The 22,574-nt window shown below is 38.9% G+C and overlaps 1 protein-coding gene across 1 annotated transcript in view; it reads left to right on the top strand.

Moving 5' to 3' along the window:
• The window catches only part of LOC124552397 (tubulin alpha-3 chain-like), a 216,377-nt gene that overhangs the window by 149,316 nt on the left and 44,487 nt on the right, over nucleotides 1-22,574 (top strand). The window contains exon 5 of the mRNA XM_047126657.1: nucleotides 10,852-11,033. Within this exon, the coding sequence (XP_046982613.1) occupies nucleotides 10,852-11,033 (182 nt within the window). The remainder of the gene's footprint in view (nucleotides 1-10,851; nucleotides 11,034-22,574) is intronic.

The raw sequence follows: 22,574 nt of genomic DNA, 5'->3' as shown, positions 1-22,574 counted from the left end.
TATCATGAGGCAAATGTTGAATGTCAGAATGTTGCCCTAGTAAATGGACACACAGATCCAAATTGTTACTCTATCACAAATACATTCAAACAGCTCTTATGGCTTCAGCTTTTTTGCTACTCCCTGTCCTCCAGCTCCCTCTGGTGAAGTCTTCATAGAAAGATGACCAGATCCTAAGCCTTCCTAAAAGGAGATCTTCCATGTCTTTTTATTGATCTTTTTAACATTATCTTGTTACACCTTTCATTATATGGTGCCAGGAATTGAGAGCCTTCACAACTTTGCTAACTGTCAAATGTTTCATTTCACAATTCTACTTGAGGCAATGGTCAGTGACATATGATTTACTTGTCTACCTCAGCTGACAATGTAAGTAATCTTCATCACTGCTTTCGTGAATTATTATAACATTCTGTACCACACATGCCTTGCTCTGTTGGCATGTAATCTGAACCTTGTAAGATGTAAGACCACTTTCTGTTTGTGAACAGTTCAAGATGTTGATATAAGGTTTCCAGCAAATTATAGTAGACAGGGCACAAAATTTTGTTGCATGGGTAATGTTTGAAAGTCCTTTAACAACAAAGATATTGAAGTAAACATGATTTTTTTAAATGGCACAATCTACTTCTTTTGCAACATTCAAAAACTCTTGAAAAGATAAGTACAGTGCTATAACATGTGTTAATGTTGGCACTGAAACTTTTTGCAGAAGCTTCCAAGAAATGCGAAAAAGCTGAAAGGCAAGGTGGTAAAAATCAGCTATTGGAGTGTAAACATCACCAGGTGGGACTCTGGTGCCATGGCTCATCATTATTTGTAGCAGGAAAGTAGACTTACACTATTAGAATGAAACGTATTTCTTCTTTAGCCTACTGTTTATGGAGTAGATAGTAAATAAAACTAAACAATATCAATGTACTAACTTCTAAAGTATCACAAGGGGCTTATAAAAGCTATTTCAAATGTATACATACGTTTAAGTGAATGTCTTTTGTGGACACAAGTCAACAGTCAAAAGGCTTGATACAGTAGCAGAGGCCCACTCGTGGGAGTTTATACTGTACATCTTCAACTGTTAACTTATCAGACTGGCTTTTAGCCCTTATGCACCTCACCCTGTATACTTGATGTTGTCTTCAACATTACCAAGCACACCTATGCTCTCTGTTAACACAAATGAGAAGCCCATGTCATGTTGCCCAAGTGTGTAATAGGTCCAAGATAAGATGCATAAAACTGAATTCATCAAAATGGCAGCTCACTTAAAACTACACTATCTGTCACAGCAAGAAAATCACAGTCTAGTTAGTATGAGGGTTATTCAATACATAATGTTTCACAATTTTACTGTCAGAACATACTCATTCTTAAGAGTTAGTATTCGGTGACAATATGTCAACATTTCTTTGTACATAGTCTCCAACTCTCCATCACATTCTAGGGCCTATTGCCAGCAGTATGTAAGAGCATGTATTCTCTGTTGGGAAAAGGTATTGTTCTGTATTAGTAGCTATGTTTTCACTGCAGGAATTATACTCTCATCATCTTCAAACTGTGTCCCCTGTAGATAATCCTTAAGTGACCCAAAAATATGGAATTCCAAAGGCACCAGTCTAGGATATAGGGTCTGTGACTTAGTGATTACCTACCAAATTTGGTGATGGATTCCCAGTTTTGAGACTTTTGTGTATGCATGCATCATTGCGTTGGAGCAAAATTTCTTATGGTCACTGTCAGATGGAACACGTAGGAAACTGTTCTTCAGTTTGTCCACAATTCTCTCAAATGCCTCAGAATTAATAATCAAGACTTTTTGCAAAGCATTCATGGGAATGACACCATCATTGTCCCAAAACACTGCCATCAAGACTTTGACAATAGAGGTTGCAGTCTTGAATTTGTTCTTTTTTTGGTGACTGTGGGTGGTGCCACTCCAATAACTACTACTCAAAAAGATGCACCCATGTTTCATCACTAACAATAATTAGTGAGTGAAAAGTCTTTCCATTAGCCTTAAGCTGCTACAACAGTTCAGGCAAAGTTTATTTTTTTCGAATCTTCTTATCTGTTCTGACCACTCATGGAACGCATCTTGAGCATTTCTTTGAATATGCAAGAGTCTGTCATACATACTTTCAGTTCACAGTAATAACTGGAGGGCCAAATGATCTACACAAATAATGGCATCCACGCAATTTGCCATGTCAGATGCGGTGTGTGTGACAGGACGTCCCAAATGTGGCTAACCGTGGAAGTCAATTTCTGTGCTTCTTGATGCTCTAACCCAATTTAACCATTGTCCAACAGTACTGTTATCAACTGTGTCATTCCCACACACTGCACAGAAACAGTTATGTATGATCACTAGAATTCAATCACTGCATAATGCTTGTAATGGATGCCTTCCATAGACATCATTTTAATTTTTCACTATGTCTCTGCCATCTGTTGGAACTATCCAAAACTTCACACATGTGTAGAAGAAATGAAGTTGAAGCACCTAAAAGTATGTTTTCCTCTATGCATTAATGGCTGAAAAAAATTTGGGCACTAATTATAGAATGACCCTTGTGATAATCATTCACTGAAAACAATAATTCAATCTAACAAATATATTTCTGTTATTTTGCTCAAAGGAGGTTAAAATATGGCCAAGTTTAATTTATTCACAAAATCTGCTTATTTTGGAAAGCAATTTACTGAATGAAAATCATGCAGTCAAAGACACCTTTCACATGATCTTACTGTAGTAGAAAGTTCAGTAGGAAAATACCAGAAAAATCAGAAATAATTGAAACTATCAGCACATTTTGTGGTCACCATTAATACAAAAGCAATAACTTCTGATATATACTTATATTTCTATTGCTTCTACTTAGTCTTCAGCAGCACTATGTCTTGCTGTGATATATGTACGCATCAAAACTTATTCTTATAAATATGACTGTGCTATTTTTAAAGAAAGCTTATACAAATAAAATTAAAATTTTAAAAGCAAAAGCTATTCAGTAGCAATCTATAACTAATTACTTCAATCAGTTTTTACACCTCCCTATTTTAGAGCATTAATATTGCCTCAAGAAGCATGAATTGCCTATTCATGCCAGTTTCATAGCTCATTTGAAATTCATTGCATTTAATACAATTTAGACATATGTAGTTTCAGCATGTACATGTCTCACAGTAGCTGTTGAACTCACACTATGATGGTTGTATCTGTAGAAATCAAGTATGTTGTATGTGTATTTTCCTTATCTGTGGGCTTGCCATGGCAGATTGACAAGGTGAAGCTTCCTGCTTATGTCCAGTAGAAAGCCTCATATGTAACCAGCACAGGACTAAGTATTATCACATAAAATACAGAAGGTAATACAAAGAACTAAATTACATGTAACTGCTTCTGCTGTAATTTTCAAAAATTAAAAATAAGTTAATCAGATTACTTGAATAATTATAACAACATTATCGCAAAAAGGATAGATCACTTCTGGCCATATGGAGGAGACTTTGAGTCTGCAACTGTATGGCACAACAAAAGGTGTGCTACCTATCCTTTTCATAATGTTGTTGTTATTCCATCTTTAATAAGTATAGTTATGCTACTTTCAAACAGATCATAAAATTACAGTTTTACCACTGTGCATGTAAACTAATAAACCATGTTGTCTTTAGAAGTACGTGACACTGATTTGCGATGTTTTAGTCAGTAAGAAAAGGAATATCAAAGCCTGCATGTACTGATACTGAGATTTATTTCAATGATTGATGCTTATATTAATGAACTTTTATCAGCTTTTCCTTTAGCTAACATTAAAGGTGTGTACACATAAAATGTTGACTACAGTGAATCTGCTGAGAATGTCATAAAGTTATTATACACAGGGAAAGAAAGAAAAAGATGTCTAGACTGATTTGGAATAGAGATGAAATATACTGATGGCTTGAGTCTTGGAAGACTCATCAGGGCTGGACCAGATAAAAACTGACAGCAGAATAAAAAAGAGATAGTAATTAAAAATGTGAGATATCAAAAATAACAGATATAAGATCAAAGTGTCAGAAACAGGAAAAAAATAATTGAGGAAAGTGGGTATCAGAAATACAGAAAGTTAGAAGTGTGAAAGTAAAATAACTAAGACACTGTAAATGCAAAAACTTGTGCAAAAGACAGGAGTAGTCAAAGAAAGCCTTAAGATGAAATGTTTATCTGATGAAATAGATTAGAAAGAAGGAAAGGATCAAATGGAAATGAAGTCCGTCACTCATATGAGGCAGTTGTGAGAATCAGGGTAATGGGGAGCACTAAGATATTGTACAGTGATTGATGACTAATTTAAAATATGTGCAGGGACTGTGAAAGAATGGTTAAAATATTTGTTAAATGTGACAAACAGTACTGTAGTGGAGAGAAAGTGAGAGCACTTTCTACTATACTCCTAAATATTATAAACTCTTGTACTTTTCAGGAAATTATTCCATCATTCCCTTGATAGTACAGATATCATTCACATGTCACAGTTATAATGTCATGTGATTCAGGTAAGGAACTGCTACTTACATGGCAGGGTCCAAAATTAGTAAATGCAAGAAATAATGATACATACTATGATCATTAGCATAAAAATATTCAAGTATTTCAATATATGGGACCCTTGTTCATTGCTGAGTAGTAATATAATCATCACTTCAGAAAAGTGAAACAGCCTGTAATAAGCAATCACCAAAATGTACAACACAAAATACAGAGTAATGCCACGTCCCTCAGACAGATGTAAAAGTAACGCTAATTAATTTAGAGAGATCCACATTGCTTGTACTAATATTTATTTAAACCATAACCAGTTTTGAGTTTTTAAAATCCCCATATTTAGGTGTATGAAATTATAGTATTTGGTAATACATAACATATGGTCAGGCCAGTCACTGAAAGAGTTCCAATCATTGCATCTTGGCAGAAACTGTCTGCCACTGGGGAGCCACATAGTAGAAATGCTATCCACTACTGTCAGTGGCAAATAGTTTCTGCCAACAAGCAATGACTGTAACTCTTGCAATGACTGGTCTGACCGTATGTTATGTATTACCAAATACTATAATTTCATACACCTGACGATAGTATTTTAAAATCTCAAAACTGATCATGGATTAGATAAATATTAGTACAACTTAAGTGAATCTCTCTAAATTGGTTATTATGTCTCTTAGATACAGACGTACTATGTACCAAATCTTGTGTAAAAGTTGTGCAATGTGTCACCACTAGGGACAGCTCAGCCTGAAACAAAAATAACCAATACATTTCACAGCATTCAGGTTAGGTTACGCGACTGCCCTTGGTTGCTTTTTTGTAGACACCATACTGGATTTCATCATTTTTGTTGTTTCAGTATTATAACTTGCATGTTATGAAAATATGTCATATATTTGAAGGTTTATGACAAAGACAGGGGTAACATACAGGGAGCAAAAGGCTATTTACAATATGTACAAAAACCAGATGGCAGTTATAAGAGTCGATGGATATAAAAGGGAATCAGTGGTTGGGAAGGGAGAGAGACAGGGTTGTAGCCTCTCCCTGATGTTATTCAATCTGTATATTGAGCAAGCAGTAAAGGAAACAAAAGTAAAATTTGGAGTAGGTATTAAAATCTATGGATAAGAAATAAAAACTTTGAGGTTCGCTGATGACATTATAATTCTGTCAGAGACACCAAAGGACTTTGAAGAGCAGTTGAATGGAATGGACAGTGTCTTGAAAGGAGGACATAAGATGAACATCAACAAAAGCAAAACGAGGATAATGGAATGTAGTCGAATTAAGTCGGGTGATGCTGAGGGAATTAGATTAGGAAATGAGACACTTAAAGTAGTAAAGGAGGTTTGCTATTTGGGGAGCAAAATAACTGATGATGGTTGAAGTAGACAGGATGTAAAATGTAGACTGGCAATGGCAAGTAAAGCGTTTCTGAAGAAGAGAAATTTGTTAACATTGAGTACAGATTAAAGCATCAGGAAGTCATTTCTGAAAGTATTTGTATGGAGTGTAGCCATGTATGGAAGTGAAACATGGACGATAAGTACTTTGGACAAGAAGAGAATAGAGCTTTCCAAATGTGGTGCTACAGAAGAATCCTGAAGATTAGATGAACAGATCACATAACTAATGAGGAGGTATTGAATAGAACTGGGGAGAAGAGGAGTTTGTGGCACAACTTGACTAGAAGAAGGGATCGGTTTGTAGTACATGTTCTGATGCATGAAGGGATCACCAATTTAGTATTGGAGGGCAGCATGGAGGGTAAAAATCGTAGAGGGAGACCAAAAGATGAATACCCTAAACAGATTCAGAAGTATGTAGGTTGCAGTAGGTACTGGGAGATGAAGAAGCTTGCACAGGATAGAGTAGGATGGAGAGCTGCATCAAATCAGTCTCAGGACTGAAGACCACAACAACAACAACAATGACAAAGACCACTCTTGGTATGATGTGTTACAATTAAATGTCAGTTTACGACACCACAGCAGTAAAAAGGCTCTAGGAGATCCTAAGCTAACTGGTACTAATGCAGAGAGTTGCATGTGAATGAACAGCATTGCCTAGTGGTTACAGACACATGATTATGGTGTTTCAGGATTGCAGGAAGTAGGTTTGTGACCCACTACATGCCTTTTTTTTTCTTTTTTGTATTCATGTAACAGAAGTGTGTTACACAATATTCGATTTGATATTATTTATATACAAAAGAGCATGCTCTCTGGAACAGTTTTCTTTGATTTTATGACTTAACTCATAATTTAATAAAAAAAAAAGAGAGAGAGAGAGAGAGAGAGAGAGAGAGAGATGAAACTCCTGAAAGTGAAATGACCAGCAATGATGTTTGTATACTAGCTTGTTACAAATACTTTCCTGTTTATACTGAATATATTGAAATTTCTGAGGGTGGATAGGCAGGAACCTAGGAAGAGAGCAGAGAGTGCTGTGAGTGAAATGAGCAGCAGTAATATTTATAGTCTTGCTTGTCACAAATATTTAACTGTGATAAAATTGTTAACAACACTTTTGTAAATTCAGTGGTGAACAGGCAAAGACCACACCACACAGTGAGTGATAATGAACTTTGTTCAGAATAGAGAATGGACATTGAGGTTATGGTATCCAATTTCCATAAATCCTTTTTCACATCTCATTAAATCACCATATAAGAATAAGACATATACTTAATTGTTGCAAGCAGCATTATTTGCCAAGACAACTATTTAGCACACTGCTACAAATTACAAAAATATATGAATAATACGTGAAGCAGAAATCAGCAACACGAGCATACATGTGTTGAAAAAATCAACCAAGTTTCATTGCTCTCTCTCTCTCTCTCTCTCTCTCTCTCTCTCTCTCTCTCTCTCTTTCCACGAAAATAACTGCAATGATAAAATACACTATTCCATGAATCATTCGCTGACAAACTATTTCCACAATGTTTCATGTGTAAACATACTGCCTTCGTAACATCTGCTACAGCATTCACAAAACACCAAAGATGAAAATGACCATGCCTGGCAGTACACAGACTCATCTGAAACAAAGCAACTCTGTTGGCTCTCACTACCCAGTAATGTTATTTTTTATTCTTGTTTAGGGGTGAACTGTCCTCAGCAATAAGTGTGCTGTGTGGTTGCAGTCACTATTGGAAAAGGCAGCATAATGTCATTGTGCTGGTTTTCCACTGCATTCACTGATCCCGTACACAAGGGGCATATTGGCCAATTATTTTACCAGTAAAACTGTTCATACTACTTTTTATCACTATTAATGTACAACAAACACTGCCACAAAAACAAACTCAAGACAGAACCAAACAGTACCGAATGCAAGCTTAGTGAACAAAGAATAGAATGGGAATTACTGTTTTTAACAATAAGTACTGGGAGTGAATAGAACAAATTTGTTTTCAGGCAAGACAAACAGACATATCACCTGCATTTTCAGTGCAATACAGATACAAAGGTGAAAGTGGGTAAGAAAGTTAATGAAATGCCATTATTTTGCAATGACTCACCAGAGGCTGAAAGTTCCCTTATGCCAAAATAATGTAAAAATATCTCTGAGCAACCTCCAAAATTTTATTGATGCAGTTCAGGTTCTTTCAGTGTTGTACAGGGTGGCTTTAATTAAACTTTTGCTGATTGAGCCCCCCCCCCCCCCCCCCCCCCACATGAAAGGTGAATGATCATAGGACAATAAAACTTTGTGGATGCATTTATAAGGATGTTTGGAAGAGAAATAAAAAATAAACCACCAGAAGAAAAATGCTTCTATCAGAGCACAAAAAACGCAGATATGCACTTCCACTTTCACCTTCACTTTACTCCTCTCCCACTAACACTGTCTCCTTCACTCTTATCCTAGCACTGCTATCAACTATGTTCCATTGTCACTGTGTCATCCTTCTCTTTCTCTCACTCTGCCATTGTATCCTTCACTCTTTCTATAACACAACCACTGCCTACTGTCTTCCAGTATTTATTACTTTTCTGTCTCAATCCTGCTTCCACTGACTTCTTCTCTCTGAGCATAAAAAAGTGTGAGCATGTTCACATGCTAAAAGTTTTGAGAAAATTTTTAAAGGTACTGAGGAAGATAGAATGAAGCATCTGGTATCCCACTTCTCAGTCAGAACCTTTTAAGTAAACATGAGCAAATTAGCCTTGTTTGGGCTCTGATAGGAGCATTTTTCCACTGGTCCCCTTCTTTTTTCTGCCACAGCAGGGCATGTCACTTGTATGAAAAGATTTTTATGGGTCAGTGAAGTTTTGATAGTTTATTTATGTGGAACTGAAATAATGCAAAAATAATTTTACTCCTCAGACTGGATTTTCTGTGCATAAAAATTTTGCATGTGCTTCATCACTACAACATGAGGTTCCCAGAACCCTTATGATGATAACTGAGACAATTTACAGCATATTTCTCTGTGGTACGTCATTTGATAAACTACACTTTTGCCTCACACCAGATTTTACATGCATATTTAACATGTACAAGTAGGGTAACTTTGAACCTCTGTATCTCAGCAATGGATAAAGACATAAAGAAAATTTTCAAGGTTATTTGATATTGAGACCTTAGAAATATTTTGTAAAAAATTTAACCTTTTGCTGTGCTTAGCCATCTTGGAATCTATGGCTCAGTTTTGGTACGAAAAACGGAAAAACATTTTTGAGAGGTTTTGCAAGGAACTACCTATGGGCTAATGGTGCCTATATAAGCCACTTAAGGCTCACTATAGATCACATTAAATGTAAAAGGAACCAACCAATCTGTTCCATTTGCCCAACTAGGAGGAAGTGTGCAACATTTGTACTTTGATGCTGTACTGTAGGATAGTGACACTATGATGATCCTTCTGTTGGGTACACAAATGGTCCCTTTCCCAAGGGCTATCCCAAACACTTGATCCTATTTTTCCATCAGTTATAGAACCTGAGGAATCAGTCCTGGAAGAATCTTGTTTTTATGCTCAGTGTTTTGTAACATATTAGCTACCACATTCTGTTACATGTGTAGCTTGAAAGAAACATATGTTAATTTCCACTTAAGAGAATTCAAATCTGATGATTCCGATGGTTATGCAATTTGGGGTAATTGGCCAATGATTTGGTTTTCTCCGAATGTATTTCAGAGTAATTGAGTGACCTCATGAGCAACATGAGGTGGAGCTCCATCATGCATAAAAAAAAGTGAATCCAAAGCACCACCCTCTGATAGAGCAGGGATCACATGTTGGCAAAGTGGATCACAACAACATTTGCCATTCATGCTGTGTGTACTTTGTGAGGAGAGAGAGGTGTTGGGGACATCCCGTATGTAGGCAGAAGTCATGTAACATTGCAGTTTCTGTAGCAGAACAAATGATTGCAAACAAAAATGCTATATACAATCTGTGCACCAAACAATGAATACTTTTGTAGAGAGTTCAGGAGCTAAATACAGTAATCTGTACATGATTTATGTATTAGTCACACTTTATTTAGGAAATGGAATGTAGGCTGTTAGCTATGAGATAAGGATATTGTAAATGCTTCATGCTTGCTGATACGTCTGTGCAGAGGATATTGTTCATAGCATGCTCGTTATCCACAAGGTGTTTATGTTTTAGACAGTACTTTGCTTCAGTAACAATTCCTTGACAAAAATTATATAATATTACTACATAATGCACCGTGATTCTGTTTTGGTAATAAATGACAGTTTACAATACCATTAAAATAAGAAACCTTACAGGAGAAAATCTTTCTACTTAAGTTTTTTAAAGCTATTTTTTCTTACCTAATGGAAGCGACCTGTTTCTGTTGCTGTTTCTGAGAAATCAAGATACCTGTTGAATGCTGTTATGAGAATGCTAAGTAACTGACATCGGTCAGGAGCTGCAAAATATGTCAATAGATAATTAACATATTTTTGATTGCTGTGAATGTAAGAGATCCAACTACCTTGGCAATACATGGGGTATTTCAGCTCATACCTTAATACATTTGGTTAAACTACAGCAGTCAGTACACAAGCAGGCCCAAAATGGAGGCTGCCAGCTGCATACTTTCACTGCACAGAGCTTTATCTGCATCTGAGCAGTGTTGTCACTTGGTGAACATTCAAGACAATGTTAGAAACACACTTACAAACTTAAATGATATCACCAGATTTATTTTTTATCTTTTGTTACAAATTTACAGTTATCATTTGACTCACAATCAAGTTTCAGTAATCTTGAAACATCTTTATAGTAAAGCAGAGTGTGCTCTGTGCTATATATATATGTAACAACGCTGACTAAATTACAAGTATAACAGGTTTCAACAGCTGTCGTCGAGCCGTATAATGCTATCTTGTACACACACCCCACGCTGGAGCACTGTGAAGTGGCCTTCATTGTGGACAACGAGGCCATCTACGAGATCTGCAGGAGGAACCTCAGCATTGACCGGCCAACCTACACCAACATCAACAGGCTGATAGGTCAGATTGTCTCAAGGTAACAGCTACACAACTTTAGAGTGGATTTTAGTGCATTGAAAATTATGTTCATTAGTGAAATTTCTGTCTAGGGAAATTTATTGACATTCAGCTGACTGTGTTACTACAAGTCACTGGGAAGCTGGTGATGTACTATGAGACAGCATCCAATTTCTCCCGTGAATAACAGGAGTTGCTTTCTCTTTTTTGACATATGGGTAAAAGTGTACTTATGGTGTCCATATCTTTTCTGTTGCCTGCTGTTGTTGGTAACAGCTCACATGTAAATAAATGTCATGTGACTAGGGCCTCCCGTCGGGTAGACCATTTGCCGGGTGCAACTCTTTCAATTTGACGCCACTTCAATGGAGATGAAATGATGATGATTAGGACAACATAACACCCAGTCCCTGAGCAGAGAAAATCTCCAACCCAGCTGGGAATCGAACCTGGGCCCTTAGGATTGACAGTTTGTTGAGCTGACCACTCAGCTACTGGGGGAGGACACAGTTCACATGATGAATGATGGGAAGTGAACTCAATGAATCAGATTTGAATAGCCAAGTTCATTTTTTGTCCATGATTTCTTAAGATTCATAGATGCAGTTAGCTAATATTTTATTTCACACACAGTAATTTAAGATCCCACCCTAACCACCACCTCTATCACCTTCATTTTCACCACCTTCACACAGAACTTTGCGACAGTACCTTTGTGTAAATTGATGGCTCTCAAACTGACGGTGGTGTCGGGTGTGCCTCTTTCATTGGCACCAACATTTTTTGGTATTGGCTTCTGGAACGCTGCTCAGTATTTACAGCAAAGCTCTTCACCCTGTATCAGGCCATGCAGTACATCCGGCAACACAGGCTTTTCAAATGCATCATTTTCTCTGACTCTCTCAGTGCTCTTCAAAGCCTCTGTGTGCTGTACTCCATCCATCCCTTAGCGTAACGGGTCCAGGAAAGGCATCACTTGCTCACTCTTGATGAAGACACTGTGATGTTTATGTGGGTTCCTGGTCACATCGGTCTGATTGGAAAGGAGGTTGCTGATGTGGCTGCCAAGGCTCCAGTCCTCATACCTCAGCCCACTAGTTCTTACATTCCCTCCAACGATTTCTGTGTTGCTGTCAGTCAGCAGGTGGTATCCCTTTGGCATCACCACTCATGCTCCCTTCACAGGAACAAGCTCTGTGTTATTAAGCCTCTACAAGTGGCTGGACAACCTCCTCTCAGTCCTCTCGCTGTGGGGAGATCATTTTAGCTAGGCTGCATATCAGGCACTGTCTTTTTAACCATTGCCATTTGTTAAGAGGTGCTCTCCTGTCACTTTGCACTTATCGTGCTCAAACTGATAGTCTGTCATTTCCTGATGGAATGCCCTTTTTTGACCACTTACATTCTCGATTCTCGTTTGTTTTTGCCATCTGAGTGATCAGCAGTTATTAGCAAATGATGCGCAGGCTGTCAACTGCGTTTTACTTTTTATCCATCGTAGCAATAGGGTGACGGCCATTTAATTTTTAGTTCATGACCTCCTTTTCTCTATGGTGTATTTTATAGATGTTTCTCCACATCCCTGTTCCTAGCTGTTTTTCATCCATTGATTAGTATAACATGTAGTCATTTTAACTCCTCTCTTTGTCTTCACATTCTACAGTTCTGACGTGGGCTCATGTGACCCTAGTTGTTTTTGTGCCCTAAAACATAACAAAACAAACACCTCAAAAATCCTGTAAAATTCCAGAAAGCAGTCAAATATTTGTGACTGGCAAGATTATAACGTTAATTCTACATGTTTCGCTTGGAGGAACTTAAGATGTGCTGGTAGGTCCCATTCTAACCACAACTTCAAAAATTGTGACATATTCAGAAAAAGACAGCTAAATGTTTGTGATATATGATAAATCAGATCATAAGATTGAGCAATTATCATTGGATGCCATATACTATGTATGGCTGACAATAAAGCAGCATGCAATAGAAGGAGAATGGACACTGTAAGTACACTTTAACTGATGTACACTGTCAGTCCAAAAAGGTTTTGATACTTGATTAATAAAAAATAGAGAAAACTTAAGATGGTGGTTTTAAGACTTCAGACAATGTACATAGACTCCCTCATTTGAGTACAGCTCACAGAAGGTTCATACACCCAAGTGAAACTATCTGCATAATCATACTTTGGGATGTTCTTCAACTCATGCTTCTCACTGCCTTGAAAGCCAGTTATGTCATCAAAGCATTGACCCTTAATATGAATTTTTAATTAATTACAAAAACACTCAGTGCCAAATTGGGTGAATATGGATGATGACAGGCTGCTACTTGGTTTTTCATGAGAAACTGCACTACAGCTACAGCCAAGTGAGTGAGCACACCATCATGCAGTAAGAAGAAACCTCTCCCCATTCACTGTTGTGGAAGAACCCTCTAAATCCTCTTGCATAACTGGTCCATGACACCCAAATAATACTGGGAATTCACAGTAATACCAACAGTAATAAATTCTCTGTGGATAAAGCTGTGACCATCAAAAATGGCAATGAGTATTGTCTTCACTTTCACTTTTATAATTCACCTCTTTTTTGATTTTGCTGAACTATCAGAGACATTGTCCACTTTATCACTTTTTTGTGGGTTAGTATTGATAACACCAACTCTCATCACTCATAATGATTTTTCCCCAGAAACAACAGTCTGTGTTTTCCATTTCTATCAAGTTGCAGTCAGTATCCATAGTTGTTTTTATTTGGGAGTCAAGGTGTGCGGTATGAACGTTGCACATACTTATCTCTCCTTCAAACATTTTGGTGATTGTCCTAAACACTTGATTTAGAGATGTTCAGTTCTTCAGGGATAGCTCTGCATGAGAGATAATGGCGCGTTTTCCAAAGATATTGAATTTTATCAATGTCTCTGTTGGATGAACGTTAGGTGGGATGCCCTGACCTCTCATTGTCCTTGAGTGACACTTGCCCTTCTTTAAAATGTTGAAACTACTCAAACACTCATACACAATTTAAAAAGTTATCACCATAGGCATTTTTCATGGACTCAAATGTAAAATATGAAATTGAATCACTGCTCAATGCTTCATTGCGATTTGTGGTACAACAGTGCTGACACACTACAGCCGCACATCCACTACTTAACACTGCCTGCTCACAACAGACTGGTTGAATACACATCTGCTGCATACAGTCATTAGTAAAAACTGCCACCATAGTTACTGGGCAGTCGGTGCTTATACACCGGTAATAAAATCAGTCTCTGAACTTTCTCGACAGAAGCTGCTATGTGCCTTACCACAGGTATCAACCTGTGCCCCACACTTCGCTCTGCCCCGCACCTCTTCCTTAACCTGCTGCTAACTTTGTCCTTTGTTAATGTCATCTGTTGGAGAGCATCTCTCCACAAAAGGGAAAGGTTCCACACTTGAATCATAGCCTGGCATATACACTCCTGGAAATTGAAATAAGAACACCGTGAATTCATTGTCCCAGGAAGGGGAAACTTTATTGACACATTCCTGGGGTCAGATACATCACATGATCACACTGACAGACCCACAGGCACATAGACACAGGCAACAGAGCATGCACAATGTCGGCACTAGTACAGTGTATATCCACCTTTCGCAGCAATGCAGGCTGCTATTCTCCCATGGAGACGATCGTAGAGATGCTGGATGTAGTCATGTGGAACGGCTTGCCATGCCATTTCCACCTGGCGCCTCAGTTGGACCAGCGTTCGTGCTGGACGTGCAGACCGCGTGAGACGACGCTTCATCCAGCCCCAAACATGCTCAATGGGGGACAGATCCGGAGATCTTGCTGGCCAGGGTAGTTGACTTACACCTTCTAGAGCACGTTGGGTGGCAGGGGATACATGCGGACGTGCATTGTCCTGTTGGAACAGCACGTTCCCTTGCCGGTCTAGGAATGGTAGAACGATGGGTTCGATGACGGTTTGGATGTACCGTGCACTATTCAGTGTCCCCTCGACGATCACTAGTGGTGTACGGCCAGTGTAGGAGATCGCTCCCCACACCATGATGCCGGGTGTTGGCCCTGTGTACCTCGGTCGTATGCAGTCCTGATTGTGGCGCTCACCTGCACGGCGCCAAACACGCATACGACCATCATTGGCACCAAGGCAGAAGCGACTCTCATCGCTGAAGACGACACGTCTCCATTCGTCCCTCCATTCACGCCTGTCGTAGGATCCTACGGTCTTGGCGTGCATCCGTGCGTCGCTGCGGTCAGGTCCCAGGTCAACGGGCACGTGCACCTTCCGCCGACCACTGGCGACAACATTGATGTACGTGTTGAGCAATTCGGCGGTACATCCACCCGGCCTCCCGCATGCCCACTATACGCCCTCGCTCAAAGTCCGTCAACTGCACATAAGGTTCACGTCCACGCTGTCGCGGCATGCTACCAGTGTTAAAGACTGCGATGGAGCTCCGTATGCCACGGCAAACTGGCTGACACTGACGGCGGCGGTGCACAAATGCTGCGCAGCTAGCGCCATTCGACGGCCAACACCGCGGTTCCTGGTGTGTCCGCTGTGCCGTGCGTGTGATCATTGCTTGTACAGCCCTCTCGCAGTGTCCGGAGCAAGTATGGTGGGTCTGACACACCAGTGTCAATGTGTTCTTTTTTCCATTTCCAGGAGTGTAGTTTTAATTTGCCAGGATTCTCCAGAACCGTCACCCATAGAGCACATTTGGTCACGGGTTCTGTGAAACTCACACATCATCAAAATGCAAGCCATCTCAGTTTATGAACTCTAGCATGGAGTCAAAGCAGCATTAAATGACACAAAAGCATCTGTCACCCAAATTCAATTTGAGTCTGTGCTCAGTTGGGTTAGAGTGTTTATCGCTACCAGAAGTGGCACATCTGTGTACTACGTTTTGTACCTTTTATACCCCTGAATCAGCTACAAGTTTAATCACATATTCTTCCTACTATTCTGTTTCTGCACAGTAAGTAAAATTTCGTTGCAATTATTGATGGTGGCGTTAGTTAGTTTAGTGTTATGTGAATCTTTTGCACAATAAAGACAATAATGTGTAATGAGCTATTTTAAATTCACATTACAAATTAATTAATAAATATGGCTATGCACTGAATGTTTATAAGATTTTTCCTTCAAAAAAAAAAAAATAAATAAATAAAATAAAAGAGAGAGAGAGAGAGAGAGAGAGAGAGAGAGAGAGAGAGAGAGAGAGAGAGAAAGAAATGTACAGATGTGAGTTAGTAATTCCTAGCCACTACCATTTACACATTACAATAATAGAAATTCTTCTGCAGAATAAAAGACGTTATGAAGGAGAAACTTTTTCAGTATGTTTTCAAATTTTACTTTTGCATTTTATGTCACTAGGTAAGTTATCAAAAAAAATTGTTGCAGCATTGTGCACCCCTTTTTGTGCTAAGGACAACCTTAATATGCAGTAATGAATGTCATTTTTCCTTCTAGTGCTGTAGTTATGTACATCATAGTTTCTTTTGAACTGCAGTGGATTATTTAAAAGAGACTTTATGTGGGAGTACATATACCATGTAACAGTAGTCAGAATGCACAATTCCTTAACATATGTACAAGATGGTCAAGAGTGAACACCACATATTATTCTTATAGCAAGTTTTTGAGCAACAAAGACTTACTTTCTTAAAGATGAGTTACCCCAAAACATTATTCCCTATGGCATTTTTGGATGAAAATACGTTAAATATGTCAACTTGCTAACTTGCCTCTCCTTAAGATTTCTAAGTGCAAATGTGCCTGAACTAAGTTGGTTTAAGAGTTCCAAAATGTGCCTTTCCAATTTAACTCCTCTTCAATAGAGTCACCTAAAATTTTGAAGTTTCATCCATATTTATTACTTCATCTCTCTGTCTCATGCTTATCATTGGTGTAGTATGCCTAGTTATTCATAACTGAATATGTTATGTCTTTTTAAAACTGAGCATGAGACCATTTGCAGAAAAACAGTCAAAGATACTTTTAAGAACATTGTTTACCATTTATTCTGTTTCTGTATGTGTGCTTGGATTGATTACAACACTAGTGTCATCTGTTAAAAAAACTAATTCTGCTTGTTGTATTTTAGATGGAAGATCATTTACATATTTGATGAACAACAGTGGATCTAAGACTGAGTCAGTCAGAATAATTTCCCCAGACTAGATTGGTTGAATTATTAAATACAATTTTCTGCTTTCTTTTGGTTGGACATGGGATTATCCATTGGTTGGCTGTATCATCAATCCCATAAAATTTCAATTTATATAAAAGAATACTGTGGTTCACAGAGTCAGATGCCTTAGATAGTCTGCCAAAAATACCAACTAGTGCTATTTTATTATTGTAATTTTAATGAGTAACACTTTTTAAGAAAGTAAAAATAAGAAAAAGTTAATTGTTGTTCAGTAGGTGACTTTTCAGCACAATTACTAATAAATAGTTTTCTGCTGTAATATTTTTTAGTTCCAGCACTAGAAATGTTAGAATATTGGTGGACAACACATTGGCTTACCCAGTTTCTGCACAGAGTGAGTTCTTCCCACACAGTGCTGTTCTGCTGTGCAGTAACATGGGTACAGCAGCCAGGAAGTGTACCCCAAATGCCATTACCATGGAGCCCCTGGCTCGGCAGCTGTTGTGGCAGAGCACCTGAAGGAAAATTTGGAAAATATTTCGAGTAGATTTCCCGACCACATTATAGTTCTGGGTGGAGATTTTAATTTGCCAGATATAGACTGGAAGACTCAAACGTTTATAACGGGTGGCAGGGACAAAAAATCCAGTGAAATTTTTTTAAGTGCATTATCTGAAAACTACCTTGAGCAGTTAAACAGAGAACCGACTCGTGACGATAACATATTAGACCTTCTGGTGACACACAGACACAAACTATTTGAAACAGTTAACGCAGAACAGGGAATCAGTGATCATAAAGCGGTTACTGCATTGATGATTTCAGCCATAAATAGAAGTATTAAAAAAGGTAGGAAGATTTTTCTGTTTAGCAAAAGTGACAAAAGCAGATTTCAGAGTGCTTGACGGCTCAACACAAAAGTTTTGTATCAAGTACAGCTAGTGCTGAGGATCAGTGGACAAAGTCCAAAACCATCGTACAGTATGCATTAGATGAGTATGTGCCAAGCAGGATCATAAGAGATGGAAAAGAGCCACCATGGTGCAACAACCGAGCTAGAAAATTGCTGCGGAAGCAAAGGGAACTTCACAGCAAACATAAACATAGCCAAAGCCTTGCAGACAAACAAAAATCATGTGAAGCAAAATGTAGTGTGAGGAGGGCTATGCGAGAGGCATTCAATGAATTTGGAAGTAAGGTTCTATGAATTTTGGTCTTATGTCAAAGTGGTAGGTGGATCAAAACAAAATGTCCAGACACTCTGTGACCAAAATGGTACTGAAACAGAGGATGACAGACTAGGGGCCGAAATACAAATGTCTTTTTCCAAAGCTGTTTCACAGAGGAAGACTGCACTGTAGTTCCCTCTATAGATTGTCGCACAGGTGACAAAATGCTAGATATCAAAATAGATGACAGAGGGATAGAGAAACAATTGAAATCACTTGAAAGAGGAAAGGCCACTGGACCTGATGGTATACCAATTCGATTTTACATAGAGTACGCGAAGGAACTTGCCCCCCTTCTTGCAGCATTGCACCGTAGGTCTCTAGAAGAGCGTAGCGTTCCAAAGGATTGGAAAAGGGCACAGATTATACCCGTTTTCAAGAAGGGACGTCAAACAGATGTGCAGAACTATAGACCTATATCTCTAACGGCGATCAGTTGTAGAATTTTGGAACAGGTATTATGTTCAAGTAAAATGAGTTTTCTGGAGACTAGAAATCTATTCTGTAGGAATCAGCATGGGTTTCAAAAAAGATGATCGTGTGAAACCCAGCTCATCCTATTCGTCCACGAGACTCAGAGGGCCATTGACATGGGTTCCCAGGTAGATGCCTGTTTCTTGACTTCCGCAAGGCGTTCGATACAGTTCCCCATGGTCGTTTAATGAACAAAGTAAGAGCATATGGACTATCAGACCAATTGTGTGATTGGATTGAAGAGTTCCTAGATGACAGAACACAGCATGGAATTCTCAATGGAGAGAAGTCTTCCGAAGTAAGAGTGATTTCAGGTGTGCCACAGGGGAGTGTCGTAGGACCATTGCTATTCACAATATGTATAAATGACCTTGTGGATAACACTGGAAGTTCACTGAGGCTTTTTGCGGATGATGGTGTAGTATATCAAGAGGTTGTAACAATGGAAAATTGTACAGAAATGCAGGAGAATCTGCAACAAATTGACACATGGTGCAGTGAATGGCAATTGAATCTCAATGTAGACAAGTGTAATGTGCTGCGAATACATAGAAAGAAAGATCCTTTATCATTTAGCTGCAATATAGCAGGTCAGCAACTGGAAGCAGTCAATTCCATAAATTATCTGGGAGTAGGCATTAGGAGTGATTTTAAATGGAATGATCATATAAAGTTGTTTGTCGGTAAAGCAGATGCCAGACTGAGATTCATTGGAAGAATCCTAAGGAAGTGCAATCCGAAAACAGAGGAAGTAGGTTACAGTACACTTGTTCGCCCACTGCTTGAATATTGCTCAGTGGTGTGGGATCCGTACCAGATAGGGTTGATAGAAGAGATAGAGAAGATCCAACGGAGAACAGCGCACTTTGTTACAGGATCATTTAGTAATCGTGAAAGAGTTATGGAGGTGATAGATAAACTCCAGTGGAAGACATTGCAGGAGACGCTCAGTAGCTCGGTACGGGCTTTTGTTGAAGTTTCGAGAACATACCTTCACCGAGGAGTCAAGCAGTATATTGCTCCCTCCCAGGTATATCTCGTAAGGAGGCCATGAGGATAAAATCAGAGAGATTAGAGCCCACACAGAGGCATACTGTCAATCTTTCTTTCCACGAACAATACGAGACTGGAATAGAAGGGAGAACCGATTGAGGTACTCAAAATACCTGCCGCCACACACCATCAAGTGGCTTGCGGAGTGTGGATGTAGATGTAGATGTAGCTGTAGAGATGTAGTTTTGTGACACCTTAAAAACAATGAGAAAAGACGATAGAAAAGAGGAAGATTTATGGAAAACTGTGGGGGTTCGAGATGGATTGGGTGGGTTGTTTGAAAATTATGTACAATACAGAATAGATGAAGAAGGGAAAGATTGGAGAACACTATGGTAGGAAGAGAAAGGATATTTATGAAAGGAAATCTGGAGCACCTCAGGCCTGGACCATGCTGATTAATGGTTACCACAAGACACACCACACCCTGGTGTGAAGAAGCTTCTTTGTTGGTTTCAGTTACTATGTGGAGCCACTCGTCTGGCCCAAATGGACCACCACAATGAAAGTGGAAAGAGCATTTTTGTGTTTGTCACTAATTTGCATTAGCAAAGAAATAATGACAGAGGAATGGTATTATTGTTGCACCTTTGGACTGTTTTTTGTTCTGTGTCTTTAATTCTATCAAGAAGTGAGAACTGTTGAAGTATGTACCTTTTACTTTGTTGTAGAGTTGAGTTGACCCCAATAACAAATACACTCTAAGACAAAAAAAATGCATCACAGTCAGAATTGTATGAATGGACCACAAAATGGGAGATGTGAGGTACGAGGGCCCTTTGAAAAGTCTGTGTAAAAATAAAAACTAGTTGCATGTTTGGGGTAAACCTTTATTTTTTGACATAGTCTCCTTTTAGACTTACCACTTCATCCAATGCTGTTCTAATTTGTTGATTCCTTCCAAATAATAGGAATTGTCCAAGTCTGCAAAATAGCAATTAGTTGCTGCAATTACCTCCTCCTTTGAATAAAATCTTTGTCCCGACAGCCATTTCCTCAAATTGAGGAACAAATAGTAGTCCAAGGGAGCCAAATCTGGAGAATAGGGGGGATGTGAAATGGATTGGAATCCTATTTCCATTATTTTTGTGACCACAACTGCTGAGGTGTGTGCTGGCGCATTGCCGTGATGGAAAAGGACATTTTTGCGGTCCAGTTGCCGGCATTTTCCTTACAGCTCGGTTTTCAAACGGTCCAGTAACAATGAATAATATTCACCTGTAACAGTTTTACCCTTTTCCAGATAGTCGATGAGGATTATCCCTTGTGAATCCCAAAAGGCAGTCACCATAACCTTTCTGGCTGAAGGAATGGTTTTCGCCTTTTTTGGTGCAGATTCTCCCTTGGTAACCCACTGCTTATATTGTTGTTTGGTCTCAGTAGTATAGTAATGTATCCATGTTTCATCCACAGTGACGAAACAATGCTTAAAGTCCTGCAGATTCTTCCTGAACAGCTGCAAACCATCCCTGCAACACTTCACAATATTCTGCTTTTGGTCATGTGTGAGCAATCGCTGAACCCATCTTGTGGATAGCTTTCTCATGTCCAAATGTTTATGCAAAATATTATGTACCCATTCATTTGAGATGCTCACAGCACTAGAAATCTCATGAAACCTTAACTCTTCTGTCATCCATCACCATATCATGGATTTTATCAAGGATTTCTGGAGTCATAACCTCCACAGGGTGTCCAGACTGTTCAACATCACTTGTGCCCATATGGCCACTCCAAAAATTTTGAAACCACTTATAAACTGTTCTAATCAAAGGTGCAGAGTCACCGTAATGTTTATCAAGCTTCTCCTTAGTCTCCTGAGGTGTTTTTCCTTTCATAAAGTAATGTTCAATCACCATACAAAATTCTTTTTCGTCCATTTTTTGACAATCACTCAACTTCCTTGATTTACAAAAATGACAAACACAAAGAAATAGACCAATATGGCTGAAACTTGGTGTGCACTCTTTCCAATGATGCTACTAACTAAACATGACCTTGATACGTGCCAGTGGTACCATCTCTTGGACTTTGCACAGACTTTTCAAACACCCCTTGTATATGTACACACAAACATATGATCACAGTTTCAGAATAACTGGATGATTTATAGAAGAGAATGAGCTTCCCACACTGAGCAAGTCTTTAATGCATTGATCCATCTGTAGCCCTTTTGCAAGCAGTTATTAGGCTCGATAATGATTGACAGAGTTGTTGGATGTCCGCCTCAGGGATATCAAGACAAATTCTGTCCAATTGGCACATTAGAATGTCAGAATCCCGAGCTGGCTGGAGGGCCATGCCCATAATGCTCCAAATGTTCTCAGTTGAGGGAAGAGCTGGCAACCTTGCTGGCCAAGGTATGGTTTGGCAAGCATAAAGACAAACAGTAGAAACTCTTGGTGTGTGCAGGGGCATTACCTTGCTGAAATGTAAACCCATGCCGTGAAGCACAACAAAACAGGGTGTAGAATATTGTCAATTTACCACTGTGGTGCAAGAGTGGTGTGGATTACAACCAAAGGGGCCATTCTATGAAATGTTTTGGCACCCTGACCATCACTCCCATTTCTTGGACTGTATGGAGGTTGACAGTCACGTTGGTATCTCCTTGCTGCTTGAGGTGTCT

Source organism: Schistocerca americana, chromosome 10 (assembly GCF_021461395.2).
Source record: "Schistocerca americana isolate TAMUIC-IGC-003095 chromosome 10, iqSchAmer2.1, whole genome shotgun sequence".
Classification (NCBI taxonomy): Eukaryota; Metazoa; Arthropoda; class Insecta; order Orthoptera; family Acrididae; genus Schistocerca; species Schistocerca americana.
Note: the sequence above shows the minus strand (reverse complement) of the source record. Positions and strands in the feature narration are given on the sequence as shown.